Below are 26,117 nucleotides of genomic sequence, written 5' to 3'. Positions count from 1 at the left end.
GTAAACTAAAAATAAAATAATACCTAAAAGATAAAACAAAGAATGAATCATGAATTAGGCTTGGATAAGACTGAGATACTTAGAAGCTAGGATTTAAAAACCAAAATAAATCCCTAAATCCCCCTTATAATGTGTTTATAAAACAAAAATAAAATTCTGATTATTGAACATTAGATAGAGGAAAGTGTTGCTGATGTAAATTCATACAGTCTAATGCGTATTGCTGTGGTACAGAAACTGAGTATTTGCTCGTGTTGCTCGCGTCTTAAAGAATACAACTGAAGGCACTTGATCTATCAAAGGTTTAACTTAGACTTGCTGGCACAGCCAAGCAGCAATGTAGTCGGTCCCCAGGCTCCAACCCCCCCCCCACCCCCCACCCCCCACCCTCACCCCACAGCAAGCCAACATGCTCAAACTGGGCCTAACATTACCTTTACTCCAAATCAGTATTGTTCCATATGCTTCGAATACATCATTTTTGGTTTCTCAGGCTCGTTAAAAACAAACAAACACAAGAATAAAAATGTACAAGGCCAAATATAAAGCTACTTAAGCTAGATGCAATAGTCCCAAACGCAGTTAAGTAGTTCTGCTTCATGCTATATTGCAAGAAAAGAGGCACCATAGAGTCCAGGTGATAACTGATGTCAGCAGTTCTTGCAGAAGAGTTCATGCACCTGCCCAGCTCAGCCATGAGGGGGAGAGACAAGGAGGAAGGTAAAGATGCCCTCGATTCATTGACAGATCTGTGAATGATTTTGGGGACCCTTGCGTTATTGTCTGTTCATGGGCCAGCCTTGAAGACACAGACAAAATAAAGAGATAACACACCAGTGAAAAGAAAAGAACAATACTGCCTCAAAATAGGTTGGCTTTACACGCCGAGACAGAAGTTCAGAGAGGCTCGCTGAAATGTCTTGTAAAAGCATCTATGACTCCTTCACAGATCAGAGCAGGCAGCAGTTCAGAGTGTGAGGAGAGGAGTGTGTGATCTTCTATAACCACGTGAGGAAGCTCTCCTTCTCAATCTTGTTAGCTGCCAGCATTGTCTCCATGTCATTGAGGATGTCAGAGCTCAGGGCCTCCTGGAGACTGGGCATCAGCTCCTCGCCCTCCACCGCCATGCTCTCACTCTCCAGGGTGCCCAGGTCCACGTCTGTACCCGGGATGGCGTCCAGGTAGTCAGGGGAAGCGGCTGGGCTGTGATGCCATGGAGGGTGGAAGAGAATCCCCTAATGAACAGGAAAATATTTAATTTAATATTTTGACAAAGCAAGCTAGAGAGTGTTGGGTGGGCTTTACAGTAACGATAGAACTGAAACACATCCCTTATAATCTTTTTTTCAGACCCTGATTATGATGTGAGAAGAAAAAATATCTTAAAATAGTTGTTTCAGTTTTTCATAATCTAATTATGAAAGGCTAATTCATCATTGTGTCCAGGGAATGTGTCCTAATGACATTTGTTACCTGGATAGGTCCGAAGTATATATGTTTTCAAATTGTTATGTTTCTACTTTTAATACTACTAGAGCTTACATTAGCAGAGCACAGCACATCTAGCTTGCTAGCTAGCTAGCATCGGGCAGTAGCCTATTCTATCTAGCTAGCTAGGTAATTGAACTGTGTAGCCAGCAATACTGAGTGATCTGTAGGCTTTAGGTTCTTTACTTTTTCAACCATTTTTATCGCATATTAGTCAGTTTGAAATTGTGCATATGCCCTTCAAACTCACATAAAGCAAAGTAGGAGTTTTGGGAGAAGACAGCTATGACTTTACACATATAGTAGAAAGACTTGTGAAATATTAACGAGCCAAGGCTGGTAAGAAAGAAAATCTACTATTAACGGCACTAGAGTCAATAAAAGTTCATATCAGCAGCTTTTTATATGCAGAAGGCCTATGTTGTGACTACATGACTAGAATTACAGGTAAATGTTGGATGTTGGAACAGGATATCCATCCTATTCAGCCAACATGAATACAATGTGGCGTTTGACTAAACTAATTTGAGGGAAATAAGAAAACAGGGCATCAAACAGCAAAAGTTCAGCTAGTCTTTGCGAAAGGATCTAATCCTACAGATCACCCCGTTCCTTTTGTTTCCAGCCTCACCTGTGTCCATCTCATCCACACTGTTGAGGAAGTCGTCGGGAGTGCGAGGGACGCTGTAACTGCTCATACTCAAGCCGCTGTCTGTGCTCTCATCCCTGGAGTGATAGGTCCCGCTGAAAATACACAAATCTTGATTATTCACTCTGTAAAATGCTATAACACATTATTATTTTGTTGCGCTGAAGGAAATAAAAAGCTTTTTTGGTCTCAGCAGAGTTTGTGGATGACCTTAATGACCTTCACTTAACTACTGGGAAACTGAACTGCGTGAATCAAATTAACTGATTCGACAAAGCAAACGCACTCAGTTATTAAAAGCACACAGGCTGCAAAGTAACAGTGTGGCCTTAAATCCCTCGGGGACCTTCCGCATACATCCACCTTTCAGCAGTTATCTGTTTGAACGACTAGGCTGAATAATCCACAGATTCACTTTTTTGTCCTCTATTGCAGAATATTGCAAAAAGAGCAATGACGAATGGGGCAAACGGAGAGACAAAGAGGCAGAGAGAAGACATTTGACAAGCCTATACTAATTAGCAGAGGAAAAATATGTAGGCAGAGTATGGCAGAGGCAGGATGAATGAGGCCATTGTGAGAGCAGGGGAGTTGAGGCAACAGGGGGAGGAGGGGAGATTAGGTTGGCCTGTCTACTGACTGGACCACATGTTCTCATGGCCTGCTTGCTATTCAGATCCCTCCTCACTTCATCCGCTCACAGACGAACTAGAGCTTGAATTGTGAGGAATAATATCCCAGAATACCATGGAGCAGAATTCACAGATAGTCCGAAAAAACGCCTGTCCCTTTTCTTATCGCTGCTTTTTTAAGACCTAGTTTCAGACCATCTGGTTTTCTTTCATTCAAATTAGGTTTTTTTTCTCCACCATTAAGGTTCTGATTGCCTTCATTGCACTAGTTGTACACCAGAGGTCATCATTGTGCAATGAACTGCTGCTCTAAATGAGACATTACCATGTGAGGAGGGTTAAGCCCATAGACTGGCCTTCTGTGTTTTACTACTTGTGTAACTCAGGAAAGCTCTCACTGGAGCTCAAACAGTCCAGCACACAGATTCCCTCAAACAGGATCAATTAAGTAAGACAAACTGAGCCAGGATGGAAGCCCCCACCCCATGTGCAAAGACATATGAGTCTATTCCTGCGTATCAAACCAACCTGTTGAGGAATGGGTCGGAGCTGTTGGCGGTCATGGTGCGGGCATCTTGGGCCATAGGGGAGGACACAGGGTTTATAATGCCATCTTGATCCATACTGGTGGGCAGCTGGTTCCTTATGGCCAGCTCCTGTGGAAAATAAAGCACAAATCCCATGAGCAACACAATCAACCTCACACGTCACACAATAAATAACCTAATGTCACAAATGCCTTTGCTGCTGTGTTGCATTACATGTTAACTTAAGGGAATGTACAGACTGCCAACATGGCGCCCTCCATTTCTCCCCATACAGAGTGTCAAATTACATGAGGGGCCGACAACAGTTTGAGACAATTGTTTTCTACACATGCTCAGATAATACTCTGATCAGATAAGTCTCCGGATATGAAGTCATGTTGTTCTTTTTCAACTCCTTGCCCTATAATAGGACCTTGAACGTGAAGGTGAAGTGACTTGACCATTTTGAAATTAAAAATTACCACCTTGATGTGTTATAGCTGTTATTGGAAATATTTAAGGGAAATGGACACACTCCATGAAGCAAAACAATTGTTGTTATAAAAAAAAGTATATGTTTATCCTGCCTTTCCCTTTTTTTGCAGCAGTGCTTGAAGATGTTTTTACTTTTCCAACAACAAAATGTTATCCCAAAATTCCTTGCATTCTGGGTTTGATTGAAAAGGATTACATTTATTTTATTGGCTCTCTTTTTGGCCATGACTGAGCAGCGTCAGCACTGGACTGCCACCAGCAAGTTGCATACATCGCCACCCGTTCTCCATCATAGTTTTGCCATGTGGAATCCATTTGGGTGTGGCAAGTATTGCCCCAAAGTTGAACTCCCTACACAAGAATATAGTATGCACAATTGCCCAATTTCCTACTATAATCACGCTCTCCTATTTTTGCAAAAACAGTATGACCTCTGTTCGTATTCCAAACATCTGAAGAAAGTTACGGAAATATGGGGGTTACTGTCAATAGTCTGATAGAGGAGCTCTTGGAATGTATACAGTCTGCAATCCATTTGCACAATTTTATTTTCCATTACGCTTTAACTTCAACTGGAAAGCGTTGGTTTCAGAGGTGTTTTTAATGGTTGAGCTGTTCACGTGTCATGATCATATTCAATATTTTACCTGCAAAAATAATACATTTTGGATTTATCACTACACATACATGCACCAAAACCAGGAGAAATAAGTATGAAAGCTACGAAATAACTAAAGCATGCACTGATATGACCTGGCTAGTTTAACCTTGTGTAAAGAAGTGTAGAAAAGTTAAAAACCAGTTAAGTCTTTGACATGGTAAAAGATCTGTATTCTCCATCTGAAATCTATCAGTGCTTACCATGTTTTTTATAATCCCCACCCCACGTTAGGCAAACCAGATTTTTCCTTCACATGACTTTTCAGAAAATCGACAATAACCAGGTTATTCAAGCATGGAGGGCTATGCTCTGTGGACTTGCATTAAGGACACATCTTTTTTCTTTAACCTCCACAGCCTGAGGCCTGTTCACATTCAGGTCACTTCCTACACAGTGAACTTTTAACAACCCAGGGGAATGGCATTGTAAACAGCAAGTCACCAGCACCCTCATTCATAATCATAAAGCTCTGCTTCTGTTGGTGTGACACGGCCTTGAGTAAACTCCTGGACTGCTTTGCACCACCCTGTGTGGGCGGCACGGTGACACATTGCGGTTAGGAAGTGATAAAATTACCGCAGATGACTCACAAGACTTCATTGCAGGGTGATTTAACAATAAAGCCAAATCAAAGGGGCTTAAGATCCAACTCTATACCTACGAATTATGACTCATATTTAAAGGCCTCTGAAGATAGTACATTGTGTTTCACTACGTAAATATTTTGCAGATGCCTCATTCAAACAGCCAGCAGCTGGCGGTCAAGTGTCTTGCTACAACCCTAACTGTCTTTCACTCATTGAAAGTATGAAACACGTTACTTATTCATCCATGAGGCCAAAGACTTTGAATATTTGTTTTAATACTTTAGCTCTGATTCCTGACCTGTGGTCTCTGCCGAAGCAGCTCCTGTTGCTTCAGTCTCATCCTCTCCTTCTCGATCTGCTGCAGTCTCATCTGGTTGTTGCCTCCCCTGAATTGTGGGGGTTGCGGCCCTCCCTGCTTCACTGGAGCGCTCTGAGTGATCCTCTGCTGGTTCAAGCCTGCAAAAGAGAGATGAAGCGGTTCAGAAATGCTACTACTGTATAATATGTAGTGTTCATTTTTAACATGCATACAAAATGTCTTTGGGGCAAACAGGGAATATCTACTGGGTTTCAAAAAGAGGGACGGGACAACATTTGTCTTTTGCATCCCCCATTGTGTCTTTAGACTGATAGGACATGAGCAGCTTTATGTTTAAATAATGAATGAAGAAGGTGTGTGATTCTGAGTTCTAATAGTTTGTTACATAAATACAATTGTTGGATTCAAGCTAGCTGTTTTTTTTTTCTCAGGAAATCACCAATTTCCAAAACAAATTGAACACACAATAATACTGTAAAACTTGTATTTTGTGTGAGTATTCAATAAATCACACATTAATGCTTGACAAAACTTGAATATGTGTGAAGGATGACTAGGTACTTTAGTATAAAAAAGGTTTTTAAAATCAACTTCGAATCTTGATGCCTACATGAATAAATGTGTGTTCCCATACACCTACTATGCAGGATCTCCAGCTAACCAATACACTCTGCAATTACACCTTTTAATGCCTAGCTGCATTTAAACGCTGCATAACAAGACTGGCTGCTTGAGCGTTTTGTATACAAGGGAAAAAAAAGAGTGGAGCCAGTGCAGCAGGTTGTGTAGGACAAGGGAAGTCCCAACATGCGTTTTCCGCCTAGTGTCTGAAACAACCACTATTCCTGTAAGACCTGATCCCCTCCCACTCACTGACTGACTAAGACAGGCTTTGTTAGTTTCGTACATTGCATCAGTTATGACTTATCCTTTCATTGTGCTTTTTGTTTCCTTCAAAACAAATCACAGATTATCTCTCAAGACTGACTGGCTCCTTTCTCTGACCTTAGACAAATTCATGTAAAAAGACCTACATCACTGTGCCACTTTACTTTCAAAGTTCTTTCACTCAACAAATGTAAGCCTAATTGCATTGTGCACCAACTCCATGTTTACATTATCCGAAACAAATGTGTGTATTGAAAACACAGCTGTTCCCCTGGGAAATCTTTGTTATTCTTTACTCTAGCGAGGGTGGGTCTAATAAACATGAGGATAAAAGCAGAGCACAGCAATCTATGCATGCAAAGTAGGTCACGCATTTTACCACTATAGTAGAGAAAGAGAAGCAAATGTGCCTGACCACGAGGGGTGTAACAGTAATGGAACCAATGAGGAGAGTTGTTTGCTTATGCGCTTGAAGCACCAACCAAAACAAAGCCTTGACGGGGGCGCAATTTTCATGCGGGGCTGCCTCCCTGTGCTGTCCTGCCCGCCCCGGCACCTTTCTCATCACCATTCAATCACTGTCTGTTTACACTATCTCAGGAGCTGAATGAACCGTGGCTCAGGGCTCTCCCTGGGAAGCTCTGCAAAGCTCCGCCCCGCCCTGCCCTGCCGTCTCTCTCCCTCCCCTCCCTCTGTCCACGCTGCCTCCCCCAACAACCCCACCCCAGCAGCAGATACACATTCCCACAAACACACAGTCACGGAGCCACCTCCTCCTCTCTCCCACACACAACTGAAGCCATGGGAGAGTGTGTTACTTCTCTCCCCTTCTTATCTCTAACAGATACTGAAGCCTTTTGTGGTTGGAATACTCCACCATAGGGGCACTGTTAACTGTTCTCAAGACAAATTATGCACACAGGCTAGATTTACCAATAGATTCAAAAAAACCTTGGTCTAGTTACTCTGTTTGAACATATTTTCTATCGATGATAACAATTTTCTCATGTAATATCACTGATAGGAAGCCAGACATAGTGACCACTTTTGATCATATATCTAAATCTATTGGAAGAAAACGAGAAGACTTGCTGTAAAATGATTAACCTAACAGTTCATTTCCAACCATCAGAGTTTACAGTTTAACTTTGAGCATACTTTCCATAACTTTCAGCAGTTGGCTTGTGTCCAATTATCTGTCTGGTTTTGTTTCTTTCAAAACTGAGTTTAATGTATGGATTGATGTTCCCTGGTGCAAGGAATCACTATGTTGAATACAGTAACATGTTAATGCAATGTAAATTTAAATTAACTAGAATGTGTGTGTTGTTAAAGAAAGTATGCATAAATAAGCGAGCAGGGCACATGACACACTATACCGTATGTTGACAAATGCAATCTTACAGCTGAGATTTTTCCTGAAGCACTAAGTCAAGGACTCCTTCACAGACCAAACAGCTAACAGAAAGCAATGCTACTCTAGGAACTATGCAAAAACAATGACAATATCGAAAGCAGGAATTAAATCTGTCAGTGATATAAGAGTGAAGGACAGGTTCAGTTCAGGGCCAGACTGATAGCATATAAAAGGAGAAGACGGTGTGTGAGTGTGTGTGGTTTTTGGAGGTTGTGGTTGAAGTCAGCAGCACATTGGGGCGGTGATAGCTGGTGGGCCATGAAGATAAGAGACAAGTTAATGCCGTCTGCCTTTTGTCTTCTTCACGCACCCCTGCAACACAACGAGCCAGCAACACAAGCCCTTATCAGCAAAATCTCACAGCCAGGCATAATACACCACCAGATCACCTGGAGGCAGGTAGGGACCAGGGTGTGCCAGCTGTGGGAAGTTCTCTATGTGGCCAGGGATCAGCACCTTTAAAGGGTTTGGTAAATATTTGTCTGCTTTTGATTTAACAGGTTTCAAAAAAGGCCTCCTTGGGAAGATGTTGTGTTTCTAGCGTCCAGATAAGCAACAGTCTGGATGTGATAGAAACACTGTTTAATCATTGAATACAACATTATGGTCTGAGTAAAGCTAGTCTGTGTTGACCTGGTGCTGCATGTCAAGGAGATGGAAGGTAAAAAAAGTAGTCATGGAGAAATCTACAGTGAACGCCCATCTATTAGGCAATTATTTCACTACAAAACAGGTTCAAATAAAAGGTCTGTTGGGTTTACTTGTTGATTAAAATACAGTCATTATAAAAAATATAACAAAACTGTTAAAAGAAACTGAAATTCAAATATTGCAAATCAATTATTTTTTTCACTATTCCTGCAACTTCTGTAAGAAGGGGTTAAAGGGTCAGATCCGCAAATGAATCAAAAGACACTTTTAGGATAAGTAGGATAAAATAAATGTTACTGTTTATATCAAGGTCAGTGGGATAACCCAATGTAAAAAAGAAAACGAATTGCTGTTTTTTTTAATGCTTTTTGCAGCACAAAATAAGTTCACCACCAAAGAAATTGCAGATATCCAAGATGTTGTAATAAAACATAATAAAATCAATCCGCAGATAAAACCAACACTGTCCAGCCTGCCAACTCTCGTGGTGAAGTACTCAGAGAGCAGAGGCAGAAAAACATCACATGACAGATAATACAGCAATGTGTTGGACAAACGGCTTTACATTAAGGCTTCAAAGCAAAACATTAAACTCCCAAAGGAAATCTGTGTATTTGTGCACTCCACTTTCCTCCCAGTATGTTTTCCCCTGCTGTTTCTCCAGAGTAGTATGTACAGAAAACAACATGTCCACACACAGAGGCCAGCCCCCCTTTAGAACCCAGCCACAGTGCACTCATGGCTTGTTCCCTGTTCACCACCTTCTTGGATCTTAAAGAGGATGCATGCTTATCCCGTCGGCATTTTCCCTCTGTTCCTCAGTTTTTCTTTCTTCCCCTTTCGCCTTGCCTCTCCCTGCCCCCCACCTCCCCTCTCACATTGGAGTTCTTTGACTGAAAAGGTCTGGAACAGATTAAGAGTTGGACCACAGAATAAAGAGGCCTGGCAGAGATTCAAGTCTGTCTGGAGCTCAAGCAGAATGAGGCTGTGCCTGCAGTGGGCCTCACGCAGGGGAAAGCCAGCCGGCAACAACCCTCATGAAGGCGCTCTGCTGCTTTTCTTCTCAAAGCTCAAATTAGCCTTCATTATCAAGGCAGCTGGCTTGTGATTGGAGACCTACATAGCAGCAGTATAGATGTTTCTGAAGCTGAGGAGCCCATTTCTGTGCACAAATGTGAAAACATGTGACCAAAAAGCACACAAAAAAACATTTAGGTGACACTTATCAATTAAATAAGTTATTTAAAGTGCCTACTTATACATTTTTGGGGATTTCTAAAGTCTCTAAGATCAAAAAGTATTATCAACAGCAGCAGCTTAATACACAAGGTATAAATGTGAGCATTTAGTTTTATCAAGTACAATAAGTATTGTATCAAATGAGGAGCAAAACAATGTTTTTTTAATGGCACATAACGAGTTAACATGGTCTCTTTCTCCCTCTCACTCGCTTTCAGGGGCCCAGCAGCCTTGTGTGTTCAAGACTTATAAATCTTCAAAGAGTTTGCCGATCAGAGCCGCCATTTTTTCCCAGCTGCCCCACTCCCCTTACAACTCTGTTTTGAACTTTTCCTGCCTGCCTTCAGAGGGGACTAACAATTGCTTACAGAAAAAAAAAACTGCCCTTTAAGTGCAGGCTTGATAAAATAAAAAAAAAGTAAAGGTAAAATTAAAACAGGATAACAGGCTGCGTGCTGATTTACACATGTTGCCTTTGTGAACCGGGGTGAGATTCCCTGGGGAATGCAGCTGTAATGAAGGGATGGCACCTGAAGCGTAAATGAGTCAGAGTGACATAAGCAGGAACCTTCATCTCTGGAAGTCTTCCTTTGCAAAGGAGGATTAGCTCATTCCCATGGCCACAGAGAGACCTCAACACATGTACCAGGCCCTGTCACTGATTCACAGACCCTTTGGCCACCACACTCTGAAAGCTAACTGTCAAACTTAAACTCGGACTGGTGGATTAATGGCCAACTCAGCTGTTGCTCCAACACTAAAATGGCTGACAAAAGGTTAGGTGTGGATTTTGAGAGTGGGGGTTTGGTGGAAATCTAGTTTCAATGGATAGTCACTGCAAAGCAATGTAGTGCGGTGAAATGAACAATGAATCATACATATCTGAACTCGCTTATACAATGTGGTGATACATCTTGTATGGATTAGCCAAAGCTTTCTACTGGGGAAAGTAAATGGCTGTCGCAAAAACCACACGTTTGAGAAAACTTTTACTATAGAGTCAGTTCTTTGGGTGCTTCATAATACATTGTACATTACATTGTATTTTGCTTTAATCGTAAACTCACCGGACTCCGGGTCAAGTTGTGGGCCCATCCAGCATGTGGTCTTGGTCTTGTGGTTGATGTAGTAAATTTCTCCATCTGATGTAATAGCTTGTTCCCAGGACTCAGTGGGAGGACCTGAGGGATAACAGGCAAAAATAATGTTTGAGAGATGATGATGATCTAATGGCTACAGTCAAATGACACCATCTGGGTTAAGATAAATTCCCTTTAAGCCTCGCTTTTACAAATTTTGTCTGAAAATGAAGGCTCAATGTATAGTGCAAAAGGAAGTGTGTAAACAACAGGGTTCATACACTTTTTCAGCAATGACTTTCAATGACTTTTCCATGACTTCTCAATAACCTTTACCTAATTTTCCATGACCAAAAAATATTACCACTGAAAATGGTTTATTTTAAAGGGGACCTATCATTCAAAATGCACTTTTGTACATCTTTTATACATGAATATGTGTCCCCGGTGTGCCAGGGAACTCACCAAGTGTCAGAAAACACAACCCTCTCTATTTTCCTCCATACCCAAATCTCTAAAAAAGGGGCTGCAACGGATCTGATAAAAACTGATCCAGATTTGAACACTTTACTGACGTCAGTAAAGTGGCGCTACGGCTATTGGGCCAACTCTCCACCTATCAGGGGAATGTGGGATTGGGCCACGGCCGGCCATTGCCGCTCGAAAGCGCTGGAGACGCTGTAGTACATATGCCAGGCCTGTAAGTGGCGCTGTAGTCTGCCACAAAAGCGGCGAAGAAGACTTCCCGCCCATAGTTACCATGGTTACCCTTCTGTTTATTCTCCGCTGTGGCTTTTTTTCCTCCCTCCCCGAGGCAAGCGTTTGCTCCCGCTGCTTTAATTCAATGCAATCCCTCCCCGTCGAGGCAAGCACTGTAATTCTCTCCGGTTAGTCCACCAGCAGATGACAAACACTCACCTCTCCGCCTCTTCCAAGGAACGAGGGGACCGTGCGGCAGAGTTTCAGTTTCAGTTTCTTTCACCGGTCAAGATGTCCGTTAAAGTTTAAATCCTCTGGACAATATTAGAAAAGTGCCGGTCAAAGGTCTTCTTTGTTATTTATTGAGCTTTAAAACAAATGAATAACGACTCTATAGGCCTATAATAATATAATAAAACAGGGAGGACGGAGATATTTTTTTCTCCCCCTCTTGACTTGATCAGAGCACGGCTCCCCTCTCCTGCAGGGGGGCGTGGTCAGCTGCAGCTCACAGAATCAGCCCCGTAGACAGCAAACAGCAAATAGAGCGAAATGAGGCATGGCTAAAATGCATGATCCGTTTGGTATTTTGAAAACAGAAACGTATAAATATACCTTATATAGGTATGGCCCTACAATATATCATTTAAATATAGCATGATAGGTGTCCTTTAAATATAGCATGATAGGTGTCCTTTAACATGGAAAAGGAAATAAGGTCTGCATATGAAACATGTTGTGCCTATCTAAAACAAATCAAATAGTAGGCTTACTAGCTTCTACACACTAAAGCAACTGTAGTCAGGGATGCAAACTCATCAGGTATGAAAAAGGTGACAAGGATCCGAGCCCCCCCCCCCCCCCCGACCCCATAACAGGAACATAGGAATAACAGAGGATTTTAGCAGTCAGAACAACTAAAGCAGCAGTGTTAATAACAGAAACGCTAAAGAGTCACATCTAATAGAAATATATAAAAGCATTTATTTTAATTGTGTAGCAGTCAGTTTATAATTTTGGCAGGACTGTTGAGCATTTTGAAAATGCATTTTCATGCCTCTGTGCAAGGCTTAGTCTTTCTATCTTTATAGCCACTGATGTAAAGTAACTAAGTTCATAAACTCAACAAGTACTATACTTGGGTACAATTTTGAGATACTTGTACTTTATTTAAGTATTTCAATGTTTTGCTACTTTGTACTTCTTACTCCTCTACAATTCAGTGGTAAAAGGTGTACTTTTCCTCCACTACATGTATTTAATACCTTTAGTTACTTTACAGATGTGGATGAATGATGTGAAATATAATCAAGTGTTAAATCAGACTTTAGTTCCACCTGGAGTAAATTCACAAGCTACTCTGCAGTATACAAAGTCATTCAAACTAGCTGCAACTTTACCAGCTTTGAGAACACTTTAATGATCAATCATTATAAAACATATCATATATATTATTCTGAAATGGACCAATCTGCATAATGACTACTTTTACTGTCGCTACTTTAACTATATTTTGATGATAATACTTTTCTACTTTTACTGGAGGAACATTTTGAATGCAGGACTTTTACTGTAACAGAGTATTCCTACACTCTGGTACTTCTACTTTTACTCAAGTACAAGACCTGAGTACTTCTACTTTTATTAAGTACAAGATCCGAGTACTTCTACATATACTAAAGTACAAGATCTGAGTACTTCTACTTTTACTCTAGTACAATATATATACTTATACCACCTGTTTATAGCCTATAAAAAACTATTAGAAAACTAAGGCTAAAGCTAACGTTAGCAGATAGTGACAATGCTTGCTAGCTCAACGATTCCTTAAATAATATTGCGACAGAAAAACTTTTCAGTTCACATCACGCTCTGCCGCTCTGCTCTGAACACCTGAACGGCCCGTTCTAACAGCTGTTCACCAGCGGCGCAGTCTGTGCCACAGTGACTCCGCACAGTTACTGTTAACGAACGCACCGTAGATAATGTAGCTGACCCTCATCCCAGAGCCGGCCCGACAGGCAGGAAGACTCGAGCACACAGCTCGCGCTTCATATATTAAAAAATAACACCATGCACGTCATGATGGCACATAACAGCTCGCGACCGCAGATTATTTCGGCGATTAGATAAAATGTAAATTATATTTGACGCAACTTTAGTTACATTTCCATGACTTTTCCAAAACTTTGGGAAAAAATATTGTTTCCATAACTTTTCCAGGGCCTGGAATTTGCATTTTGAATTTCCATGACTTTTCCAGGTTTTCAATGACCGTACAAACCCTGAAACAAAAGGTCGGGCCTTTTGTTCTTCCTGTTAGCTATCCTCAGTTACCAAAGAGTATTAATGTAAGTCTTTTGCAGTTACTTTCCCCAGTAGTGGAAACGGTGGTCAGTAGAAAAAGTGAAGTAGCGGTGGAAAACAAAATGCAGTGTGTCTAGTGCAGTGTTTACAACTGTTTCCCAATGAAAGTAGATAACACTACCTCTAAAAGACTCTATAAATCACCAGATGACATCATATGCTAATTTGCATATGGGTGAAATGCAATAGGAAAAAACCCAGAGACCCCCTGCAGCATTGAGATGAAACTATAATATAATATATTTTAATATATTTCTTGCTTTTCCCATGATGGCCTAAATAAGTTCCTAAATGTGTACACTAGGTGGGTGAAAGTTATATAAGTCTATTGCAACTTTAACTATAATACATCATTGAGCATAGTTACAGAATAATGAAGGCCGAGAGGCAGTTATATCATATGCTAATGTGCAAAGGCTTGATGTTCAGGACAAATTGCTGCATGTTATTTTTTAATCTTTGAGAATGTAATAAATCGTTGTCATTCTTTACAGAAAAAAAGCCTGTTTGTAAACATTGGAGACTATTCTTTCTTTTTTTAGGGTTTATCTAATGGTAGCTGCAAGGACTTGAGAATACAGAGAGCCTTCATCTCTAAACTCTGTGAGTCACGGAGCTCCCAAACATGTCAGACAGGACCTGTCACGTTCTATCTGCATCTTACCTCACCTAGGGCAAATTCCATCTGCATGGCCAGAACTGAGGTACACATAGTCTTAGTGACATGTAGGAACTAGACTGCTCCTGACTACTAATGTATGTGCAATGAAAGTAAGAAAATGCCTCGAAATAACCAAGGAAATAATCAAACTATCAAGGAAATGCAGTTTTGTGTTAAATGCTGAAAGCCCTACCATTTGCTAAGCATTGTCTGTAATTCGAGTGATGTGCTGCTTTGCAGGGTAACACTGAATATAACAAAATCAACATGTACATACCACTGGCTGGGTTCATAATGTTCTGCTGCTGGACTGGCACAGAGCTGGGTGCAGCCTGGTTCATCTGGAGCAGGGCCTTGCGAGGATCCTGCCAAGTGGTGGTTTGATCAATGTGGCTGTAAGGAGAAGAGAAGGCAACATAAATAAGTGAACAAAATAAAAGTATCAACCAGTGTTTAGGTGTTAAGTTAAAGCCAGGGGCCATATCAATGCAAAACAGCAGATCACATGCAGGAACCGATGACTCGGAGCAGATTCAACAAGCTCTTTGATTAAAACACTGAACGTAACCTCTGCTTTCTGTAAACAATGACTGTTACAGGAAGTCAGCTGTGGCTGTTTGGACCCAGTCTGAACCCACAATTCAATAAAAGACTGAGATATTTTTCACTATAAGTCACCTAAATCTGTATGCCAGAAGCGAAATGGAGGAACTTGTTTTAAAAAAAAATGTAAAGTAAGAAAACAATAAGAAAAAACTATAGATAATTTAAAAATAAATCATGTCAAACCAATGTGTCTGTAGGTAGGCTTAACAATTAATTGTGAATGTCTAAGAGGCTATGATTGGTTTCAAAACAACTATTGTAATGACAGACAATGTTGCTCCATCTATTTTACGGCCTGTCTCTGCCGGGGGACAGGAGCGGGGGGGCTGGGGGGGCAAGGGGGGGCGGGGTGAGGTGGAGGGGGGCATTGTGTTTCATTCTGTGAAGGCATTGATAATTAGTGCTTTGTTGGTACTTGTTGCTTGATTAAGATGGAAAGCTAATACAGGAAGCCCTCCTCTCCCGAGCAGGACCCTCTCTATTGAGGGAGGGTCAGTCCCAGGGCTCAACGCAGGGGGTCCTTTTTCCTGGAAGTGCCTCGGACACTGTGGAGTGTCAGGGGCTTTAACAATCTGGCGCCACATTTACAAAGCTTTCACCTGCTTGACAAAGGCACAGACTGAGCTACGACCTAAAACCCGACTATTCACTTGTTCTTTTTTTGTTTTTCTGAAACATCCCATTTAAAAAGACCCCCCTCACCTCAAACAAATACCTTCTTTATGCCACACCGCAACTCTTTTGTTTTTTAATATAGCAGAATTATTTGGTACAAAGGACAAAATGAAGTGTAATGCAATTGAAAAAGACCCTCTGTATTCTATATGTTGCACACTGCTATAATTGTGTCCTTCCACCCTCTGTGATTCTTTACGACCCGCTGTTCATTTGATACCCATGCGCCATCGGCTCAGATTTTGGAACAGCTGGGCGAAGTGAGAGATTCAGAGAGTTTCTCTTGGCCTCTGCGGTAATCCCAGCCTGCCTGTCTGCTCTCTATCCCAGGCCGAAGAGCGAGAGGGCCTGACTCAGCACTCCCCCCCCCCCCCCTACACACACACACAATGCAACCCATTTTGAAGCCCCCTCTTGTTTATGCTTTACTGATCAAAGGAGCTGCCAAATCCCCTACCAAACCCTCCCCCCAGCCCTCACACACACAAACACCACAAACCAAGCAAAATAGCTGGAACTGCTCAGTTGGAGGGGCCCCTTGAGAAAGAGGGGTCACAGGGAGCGGGGTGAGACAACTACAGAAAAGAAAAAAAAAGGGATTGAAAGAGGGAAAAAAACCTCTACGGAAGCAATCCCTCTGAATTTCATTGGCTGCATGAGTTGCTGTGGTCCTGTTACACTCGGAGCGCCCGCCCTCCCCCTTCACTGCCTCCGAGTCCTTCCCACTCTGGAAACTATGACATTTATTATAAAGGGGAGGGGAGAACAGGGGAGGAGGCTCGGAGAGGAGCACGGGGATAAGGGAGGGCTTATCGTAAATGAGAGGCCTGCACATCCTGGTACACCAATCCCAAACGAATGTGCAACAAGTGGAAAACACTGATGGAAATAAACAACCTCGAAGCTTCCAACAACGCTGATCATAAATTATTCTTTGCTCCCCCCTAACGTGTGCTCCTCTTAGCACAGATGAAAGTACAAATATTGAATTTTCTTTCAAAGCCCAGCCTGCGAGGTTAGTGTCTGTAGCTGAAATCAATCATAAGACATGTCAACAAAGCTTCAGTTTAAACAGAGGAGATTACAATCTTAGACCTTGTGATAATCTCCACACACTGTGAGAGCTTCCAAGTCAGCACTGCACTGTATTCAAAGTGTCTGTACGTGGGGACTGGTAAATAAGTTACCAAGAGCCAGTAATTCATCACCAGATTTGAAAACTAAAAGATAATCCATTCACTAAACCTGCCTCGAACCCTATATGGCCAGGGCTATACACCGCTTCCTGTCAGTGAAACATAAAACAAAACAATGTCATGGCAACTGTTGGGACGGCTGGAGGCCACCAGTTGCTGTTAGGAATTGCTGATGATCTGCAACCTCCACAGTCACAACTGCTCGGTGTTGTCTTTACATGTCTCTGACACCATGGCGAGCTCAGCAGGACCACCGCACCCTCCCCCCACCTCCATCCCCGGGGCAGGGCAGGGGACACAAACTAGTGGTGGGTCAGGCATTTTCCACACTAATGCAGCTACATTGGAAAACAATGTTTACATGTTTGAGGTTTACCAACCACAGTGCTGTTTTTAAATCTGTTTTTAAAGGGTTGTTGTCCAAACTGAGACGCCAAAACATCAAGCGAATATATCAAGTGAATCTTCATGAAGAACTGTGGCTTTGGTCACATGATATTATACTCTTTTAAGCACTGCAACTCTAAACTTATCTAGATAATAAACGTAAATGTCGGAATAGTTTGGACCAGACATCACACGGACTTCACCCTGCCAGCTCCCTTAGTGCAAAGTGTGTGTAACTTCTGATTGAGACCATGTGTGAATGGAGCAGGCATGCTGATGACGTGCATCTAGCAGCTGGTGCAAAATGGGAAGAAAACAAACATCAGAGGGTGAAGAAGGGGGTCATATACATTAAGACCCACCGGAAAGGCCAAACTGAAAGACGACAAGATTGAAAATGTCTGTCTTTAAAGTCTAACGCAAACATATTTGATTGATTATAACAAAATTACAAACTGGCTATTGGACTGCGTTGTATCCATGTCATGTCCTTTTCATTCAAATCTGTAGTCGATGATTTGATTTCATACTAGTCAGTACTGGTTATGTTAATGATGAGAAAACTACATTTGTATACAGGCACATTTCAAGCCTTGAGATGAAAGAGCAGATGTATAACATTTCAAGTTTTCAAGTTTCAAAGCATTGTTTGTTGAAACGCTCCATTCTCTTTATAATCAAACATTTTCTAATGTTTGTATTGGGGATAACGGGTAAAAATAGCAACACAAATGTAATGTATCTGCATTTTTGTGGACATGTCCAGAGACAATTTTAAGTGGTATTCTGTTGGGAATCACTTAAGACCAAACATAACCCATAAATAGCTTACTAATAAAAAACTGTAAATGGCCAGGTAGTGCATTTAAAAGAGGGCAATGTGGTTCAAACGTGACCCGTTATCAAGTTGGTCGCCTGTAGTGAAGTGCTTTACTTGCTCATTTTCGCTCAAACTATCATCATGGTCGACTGTGGCTGAGAAAGGCAATAAGTAGGACTCTTGATCCACCCCGGCACTTGACATCTCCTTGACTGATGGCCCAATTATCAAGGTGGCGTTTATTGTGCCTGTGTTATTTATAATGTGTGTTGCTGAGAAAGAAGGAGGGTGATCTTTCGCATCGAGGCTAAACTTGACTTTGCTTTGCTTATTTGGCGTACAACTTTTCTGTCCAGTGCAATTTACATCAAAGAAGGTCAGTAACAACTTCTTTCTATACTGAAAATCAGTCAAAAATAAAATGTATCTGGGTCAGTAAAGACCAAATCAAAAATATTTAACAGGATTCAGCTTTAAAGAGTAACTTTGCAGAAGCTCAACACTTGAAAATCCGAGCGAAGAAGTCTGAATGTTGCACTTGTTTCAGAGACCTCATCTGTTTACAGTACTATGACAAACTTCCTAACACAGATTGCCTGTTTACATCCTTGAAATCTGTGGCGCTTACATCTGGCTTTGGGGAGACCGTTCTATCCAAAAATAAGTGTGCTCTGTGGTTTAAAATTCTCCGAATAAGGTCTGCTACCTGCCAACACAACAGATCAAAGCTCGATTCGAGGCCAGATGGACTGCTTATTCCACTAAAATGATCTCTCTTCATAACTATATGTCAAAAGCTGTTTTTCACTGGTGTGAAACAAGGGAGGGAAGCTATTGGGAGTGCAGCAATGATGAAACACACCCAACAGCTGAGTTGTCAAATGTTAAAAATGGGATCCTCAGGCCACAGTGGCTCCACCCTGGGAGTAAATGCTTGGAAGGTGGTTGAAGCGGAATGACTAAAGAAGTGCACTGAAGGAGGCAAGATGTAATAAGGCCACTAAGATGGGGATGACCACCTCTACTCTGGTTGACTGGGGATGCCTGGCTGCCTCTCTATCAGCAGGACATCATCAAGAGAGATTATTGGGGCAACCTCTGTGACCCTATTGTGGCTTTAAGTTTCCCTTTGAAGGAGGGTTTGTATCACCATACTTCCTAACGAAGCAACTAATTCACAAAGTGCCCGGATGAATGGAGCTTTGAAGGTTCAGTTTGACTGTTGTTTATTTTCAAAGAGTAATTAAAAAGAAACATGCAATTAAGTGTCACTTTAGTGAGATTTAAAGGAGTTTTAGCAAAAACTGTGTTGACAGCAACAGAATTAACAAATGAATTGACTCCCATGCAATATCACACTTGTTATACATACATTATAAAAGTAAAAATAGTTTGCAACTGAATGCAACTGAAAATCGACACATTTTCATTTCTTCCAAGCACTATTCCATGAGGTGCTATGGTTTGAGTAGTTTTGGGAACTCTATAAAACCCCACCTGAGAGGGTCCACTTCTCAGATACTACATCTGTGTGGAGATGCCCTCAGCGACAGTGCACGCATTGATGTCTGGAACAGAGGTGTTACATCAAGACTTTGGTAAACACTAGCCTGACTTTCTCACAGTCCCATTTGTGTACTGAGCTGACAGGCCCCAGTGGAACAGGAAGGGCCTTGTCTGTGTGTGGTCAATAAACCAAAAGTTTGTCAAACACAAAGTTGCTCCAAATGAGGGCTCCAGGCAGGCTGACAGCCAGGTCTTCCCAGCACCATTTGTGACCGACCGAGTGGCCTCGCTTCCGAACAGCTTAGTAAGAAACCCAATTTGCGTACTTATCACATCAGGCTATCATAGAACAGATGGTACTGAAAAGGTCAAGGTATTATATTTGATGTTGCCAAGTATGAAATCAGTGTGGGTCTCTCTCAATGGACTGTGGGTAATTTAATATTCAAATACTAAATATACATGTTTTCCTTTCCAAACAAAGTCAAATCCTTTTTTCGTATGAACTTTAAATGTATAGTATCCTGAAATATTACTATGGAAGTACATTAGTGTGGAGGAAATCCAAATATGATCTCATGGACCAAAACCACACTACACAGATATACAATGAGAGCATAAGGTCAAAACAAACACTTTGGTCTTTCCTGCTCTAATGGGGGGTTCCTTTGACTCGTATTTAGTGCAACAGATGTTCAGGAAACCCCATATAGTGCTGCTTGACTAGTTTTCAGTCGGTTTAGTGTTCCTGGTTTAGTGTTTCTGTTCTACCAGGATAGTGCAGCCAAGCAGTGGAAAGAATACAGAAAAGAACAAGTTAAAACCTATGATAAAGTGTGGAAGTTATAAATTAGCATATCTGGTCACTGTAATGTTTTGATAAAGTTAAGTTAAATTTGGAAGGACATTGTGGTTGTGGGAATCCAGGCTCATCAAAACTGTTTTAAACCCAATTGAGAAAAGACAAAAGTGTCCATCAACACTCAGCTCTACCTGCCCCTGAGGGCACAATGGCTGCTCCCCCAAAGCTTCCCTCTGCTTAGGGCTGACTTCCCACGGACTAAAAGCTCATTCAAAGCTGCATTTAATAAGCGCCCGGAAACAGTGATTACCCCTCCTAGTTTACCGGTGTGTCTAAATTAGAAACCTTCATTAGTTTATGACCCAGCCCTGGAGACCGGCCCTGCCCCCACCTCAGCACCCAGAAAGGTGACCCCACCTCCCTGCCCCTGCTGTCATAAATCAAAGGCCACAGCAAACTGCTGGAAGAAAGAGGAGGAAAGGTCAACAGACTTTGTTGACATTCTCCCAGTCTTCTCCCAGCTTAAGGTTTTTTGTTATTTGTGTTCTAATCACAACAAATTGAGATTTTCTGAAGGAGATTGCTCAGATCTTAATCCCATTTTCATAAGGGTTACAACTGTCAATTCATTTAATAATTAAACAGTTGATGTTTTTATTATTTAAAAAAGCTATGACAGAGCTAGGCGGACATTTTAAGGTTCCATAATTAAGGAATTGGAGAACGGCAAAAAATCCTCACAATTGAGAAGCTTAAAAAATATATATTTCAGCATTTGTTCTAAAAAATAAATGATTTTAATGATTTATCACCATTAACCTTACGAGGCGTGACTAATCAAATGATCTACTAATCATTCCAGAACTTCTGTTTCACTTGCACTAAGTCCATGATTTACTGTCATCTCCTGACAAGAGCTGGACCTTTAAGATGTGAAGAACACGGTGAACAAGGTGAAACTCTTAAGAAACCCTCTGCCCTCTCTCACTGCCATCTTTAAACTTCATGTCAACCATTTGTCTATTTCGGGAAGGCTCACATGAGTCTCAACAGGCCTGTGGTCTGAATAAAGATCACTGTTTCACTGTTGGGACAAAGGGAGGGCCGCAGTTTCTCTTGGCCCCTCTTCTAGTCATCTCCACATGGCTGCCATTTAACTCCATTGACACAAAAGAGGCACCATCACAGCGCCACGGCTCCATTCATACCAAAACGGAGCCGGGGTTTTAAAGGGAGTGGGACATCGGCAGCACTGCTATGACTCACAGAGGCAACCCCTCACTGTATGATCCTATAGTGTACAAGTAAACAACAGAAGTGGAGAAGCAGATGATTATAAAAAACAACTTTCGCCCCGAGTTGATTTATCTCTCAGGACAACAGCGGTCACCTGAGTGAAATGTGAGCCCCCGCTCTCTCTCTGCTAGCTGGTGACAGGCTCCCCACCCCCACCCGTCCATCCAACCCACCCACACACACTCTCTCGCTCTGCTTCACTCCTTCTGCAACATGTCTCGGTCAGACAACCCCTGTTTATAAATAGGGGAGTGTCTTCTCCAGCAGCTCTGCCGAGGCCGCCTGTATTCCAGATCAAATATCTGCACTTTGATGTGCGGCGTATGGAAGACGTCTCCTGGAGTTTTCCTTACTTGAACACAAACACGGTGTACTACTCTTTCTACAGTTGTATAACACGCCCGTCAAAACACAGCTCCTAACATGGCGATTCAACCATTTTTCCAAAGCCAGAAAAAGGGGCTCTGACTTTGGATAAGACTTGTAAACACGTTTGAGAAGAGACTCGTTATTATCTAAAACCCATATATTTTAGCATTAACTTTTAGAAAAACAGGATAATGTTTAATTTTCAGGGTTTAGAGTGCATTTTATTTGAGAAAGATGGCCTTGTTGACATTGGTACAAATGTAAATAGAGAATAGCTGTCTTTTAATATATGTTTCATTGTGCCGTTATCACTGATAAATAAATAAATCAGAGGCAATATTTGTTATCTGCAGTACTGTTTTGATTTCAAAATAAAAACAGGAGGAAAACTTAAACTTTGCCAGTTATGCAACTGTAATAGAACAGGAGGGGGGGATCAGATTGTTTCAATTTAAAAAAGAAACTTGACTTAATATATATACACAACCGGCAACAAAATGTAATATTGAAACAAGCATTTGAAGTTATACAAGATTGGACTTTGCAAGCTAAACTTCACTGTCTGGAGGCGCAGTAGATGCAGTGATCCTGGAAAAGTCTCTGGGAATAGTGTTTTCTCTCTCCTACCCCCCCAGTCCTTTTGTACAATTTTAGAGGAGCCTCCTTACAACGGTCCAGATGTTCTCCAGATGTGAGACCTTAAAACATCTGGTACTGAAAGCTCTTTTCGGATCCAAGTTAATGTGAGGCTATCATGTTTGTCCAGATTCTCTGTCAGAGAGTTATATTTCCTACAGCTGACAACATTTTGCCTTTAAAAGCAGCACGAATGAAGACTTTTGAAGTAAAATCTCTAAACAGGTGCTATTCAGAAGACTGTGGAACATTTAAAAATGAGCAGATTAGCTTAACACAAATTATTGACAAGGATGCCACTTTGATAACTAGTTCAATCCTTATTTTCTTAGCACTACAGAGCATAAAGACAAATACATAAGAAAGTCATTAAGAATAAGAAGATCCACTATACCAAAAAGCAACTATTTAAGACTGTGGATCATCAGTGTGGAGGAGATCTGCTCCTTAGTGGATGAGTTTTGCAGAGATGTCTGTCCTTTGCTGTCTAGGGCGGCTACAATGATCCATTGTTTCTACTGAAACCTGAGCCCAAGAAAAGGAACACTACATACAGCAGCAGTCCCTCAAAAGACTTCTCTCTTGTTTGCAGAGGCCACCAAATGTAATAACCTACAATTCAACTATTACAATTGTCTCTTTTTGAGCACACTGGCCAGCATTGTGCACTGTAGCAGATTTGCAAATTATTGTCAGCATATTGTACTGAACAGAGCTGTACTATGCAAGTCCGATCTCAAGACGACTTCTCTGGAAACTTGGAGTCTTCTTGACCGTAAGTGGAAGATCAAATATTCCCTTCTTTCCAAAACTGAATGTAAAATACGCTCTCGATATGTGCTTGTAATGCTGCATACTTAGCACATTGAAAAGTTCAATTACATGCATGTTGAACTTCAAAATACTGAAATATTATGAAATGTTTACAAAGTTTCTGATGAATAACATGGTTTGTTTAGTCAACATAATGGACAAGATGGTTGGGTGGTTGACATTAGATATAACAGATGCCTAATTTCTTACTCCTAATATTGTGAGGTGACTTCATCAGGATGCAATGTAGTAACAGTAGCACATGAAGATGTCTAGAGGGCTGGGATATATAGCAATAGAACTGTTTATCTACTTTTTATCCTTTCATTTTTGAAAACAAATGATTTTAAGTTGCAAACCTTTTACGTTTTTCAAGGACTGTATAATGCAAGACACAGTGTTTACGCTTTTTGCAAGCATACTTACTTGAGGAAGTATCGCTGGCCAGAGCCTGTTTTGGCCATCTCCCACCCTGGGGGCAGAGGCATGTCATCAGGAATCTCATAGGAAGACTGACGGAGATGTTGAGGGGAAGCACCTGGAGGGGGCATGCCAGACATGGAGCCACCGCCAACAACTCCCAACTGCAGGGAGGCCGGGGACGAGTGTGCACGGACATGGTGGGGGGTGAGAACTCCTCCGCTCCCAGCGTCAGTGCTGGCCTGTGATGGGTGAGGGGAAAACCAGTATGAATGCAGTCCCATAGATTTGAAAACATGGGATTTTCTCATAGCGACATTTTTATTATAATGTGTTTATTTATATTCTTATGAAGCAAAATGAATGTGTCCAACACTAAAAGCTGTTTCAATATTTGTAGTGAAAATAGTTATTGTTAAAGAGCTATATATCTTATAATATATGAATATGTCATGTGTGAGATTATAAATGTATTGATGAAAGCACAACATCAGCACAGATTTTGATCTTGAATAGAAAATACCATCGTGTATTTAAGGCCAATACTTAGATAACAGAAAAGGTGATTTTTCTACATTACCCCGATTTAACATTTCAGTGACTTCTTACACGTTATAATTACTTCGCTGCATGTTAGGACGTTCTTTGCATGTGTAGGCAAGTTTGAGAGTTGTTTAAGGACGGGGGGGGGGGGTTCGGAGGCCTGGGTGGGACAGAGGAGAGTGCAGACTCGCTGCACAACAACGCATGCGCACTGACGACAAAACTCCACAGAGACCACAAGCAACAGTTGTGTGGGGGACCGTAAAGGGGGAGGGATAAGGGGGTTAATAGGACGTATTCAACAATCGCATATGTTCTCATATGGCTCACCATCTTGATGACAAATCTCTGTTTTTGAAGACACAATGAGATTGTGTCAATATAAGTGCTACCCTTCTGTAAATATACAAAAGGAATCTAAACCAAACAGTTACACTTATGTGCAAGTTCACTTGCACTGTGAAGGTCCAGCCTATCTGACAACTCAATTGAAGTGTAATACAATTATTTCAGCAGATCTTTTCACTAATATGGCCAACCACTGAAGAAAAACAAATAGATGTGCGAATACTTTGGTTAGTGTTTAACTTTTACGCACAGGCCCCTAGGCCTTTTCCCTGCAGTGATTTTTTTTCCGAGCTAGTTCCAACTTGTTGAAACATGTAAAGCTCAATGAACTGCAAAAAACATGTGAAAGAATGTGGGGTAAATTGACGTTTTAAGTGCAAATAACCATTAAATATATAACAATGCAGTTATATCCTACAATGTATGATGTGCACTTTGAATAGAATCTCCATGCACAGTTGTCAAAGTCTACAAACGAAACGACTTCACAGTAGGATAAAGTAACTTTAACTGGCTGTAGGCTTCCAGTCACGTACCTAGGGCCCCCACAGACTGGGCCTGGCTCTAGCGTAATTTCTGGGAAGGGGCAGAGGAGACAGGGCGGGCTTACTTGTCTGGAATGGGACTTTGGTTCAGGGGGTTTGAAGAAGGAGTCTGGCAGTTTCCTCATCCTCATGGGCACACATGGGGGCACGATAGTGTTTTTCGGGTTCATTACGGCGTTAAAGAGAGCCTCCAGGTCGGTTTCAGAGTCGCCCCGTACATGGACGATCTGGTGTCCGGCAGGAGGGTTGTGCTGGCTCGGATCCATTCTCCCAAAGCAGTCGGCAAACTTTATGTGTCCGAAAAAGTCGCGTTGAGAAACTCACAAAAAACAAGTTTGAGCCAATCCCAAACTTTCTTTTTTCTTTAACACAGCAGGAAATATCGACGACACTCAGTAAAAGTTACCCCGAGTCATTCTAAAGTTTAACAGTCGGGTGGTTTATTTTCTTCCAAAGTGTGTTAGCTGTCGAAATCTGCAGTGAAAGACAGCGCTTTCCTGTTGTTTCTTGCTGGCATACTTGTGAATGTAACAAAGCGCATATCTACTCCACACTGGAATCTGTGTTGTCGTCCCGGCCCCAACTTTTCCAAAAAAAAAAAGAAAAAGCAGACGCAGCCACAAAAGACGAAAAAGGCAACACACGCTTGGCTTGATAGGTCCTTCTTGTTCAGCCAAGTTGAAGCTGTTAGTGTATATTCTTACAGGAAAGATTCATAGTTCGTACAACAAATCTCCGCAGCTCACTTTCTAGAAAAAACTTTTGCTCCAGTCGGGTCTAAACTTTGGGCAGGACA

At 41.6% G+C, this 26,117-nt stretch overlaps 1 protein-coding gene across 1 annotated transcript; it reads right to left on the bottom strand.

The window, feature by feature from the left end:
* Positions 1 to 388: 388 nt before the first annotated feature.
* yap1 (Yes1 associated transcriptional regulator) lies at positions 389 to 26,117 on the bottom strand. Its single transcript, XM_034113115.1, is given in 9 exon segments — positions 389 to 1,190; positions 1,192 to 1,235; positions 2,120 to 2,232; positions 3,298 to 3,425; positions 5,338 to 5,495; positions 10,621 to 10,734; positions 14,637 to 14,752; positions 23,892 to 24,127; positions 25,387 to 26,117. Coding segments are annotated over 9 exon segments (1,302 nt in total). The 5' UTR covers positions 25,588 to 26,117; the 3' UTR covers positions 389 to 998.

The sequence above is a fragment of the Trematomus bernacchii genome, unplaced genomic scaffold (genome assembly GCF_902827165.1).
Source record: "Trematomus bernacchii unplaced genomic scaffold, fTreBer1.1, whole genome shotgun sequence".
Taxonomy (NCBI): Eukaryota; Metazoa; Chordata; class Actinopteri; order Perciformes; family Nototheniidae; genus Trematomus; species Trematomus bernacchii.
The sequence above is the reverse complement of the archived record's forward strand: the minus strand, read 5'-3'. Positions and strand labels throughout refer to the sequence as shown.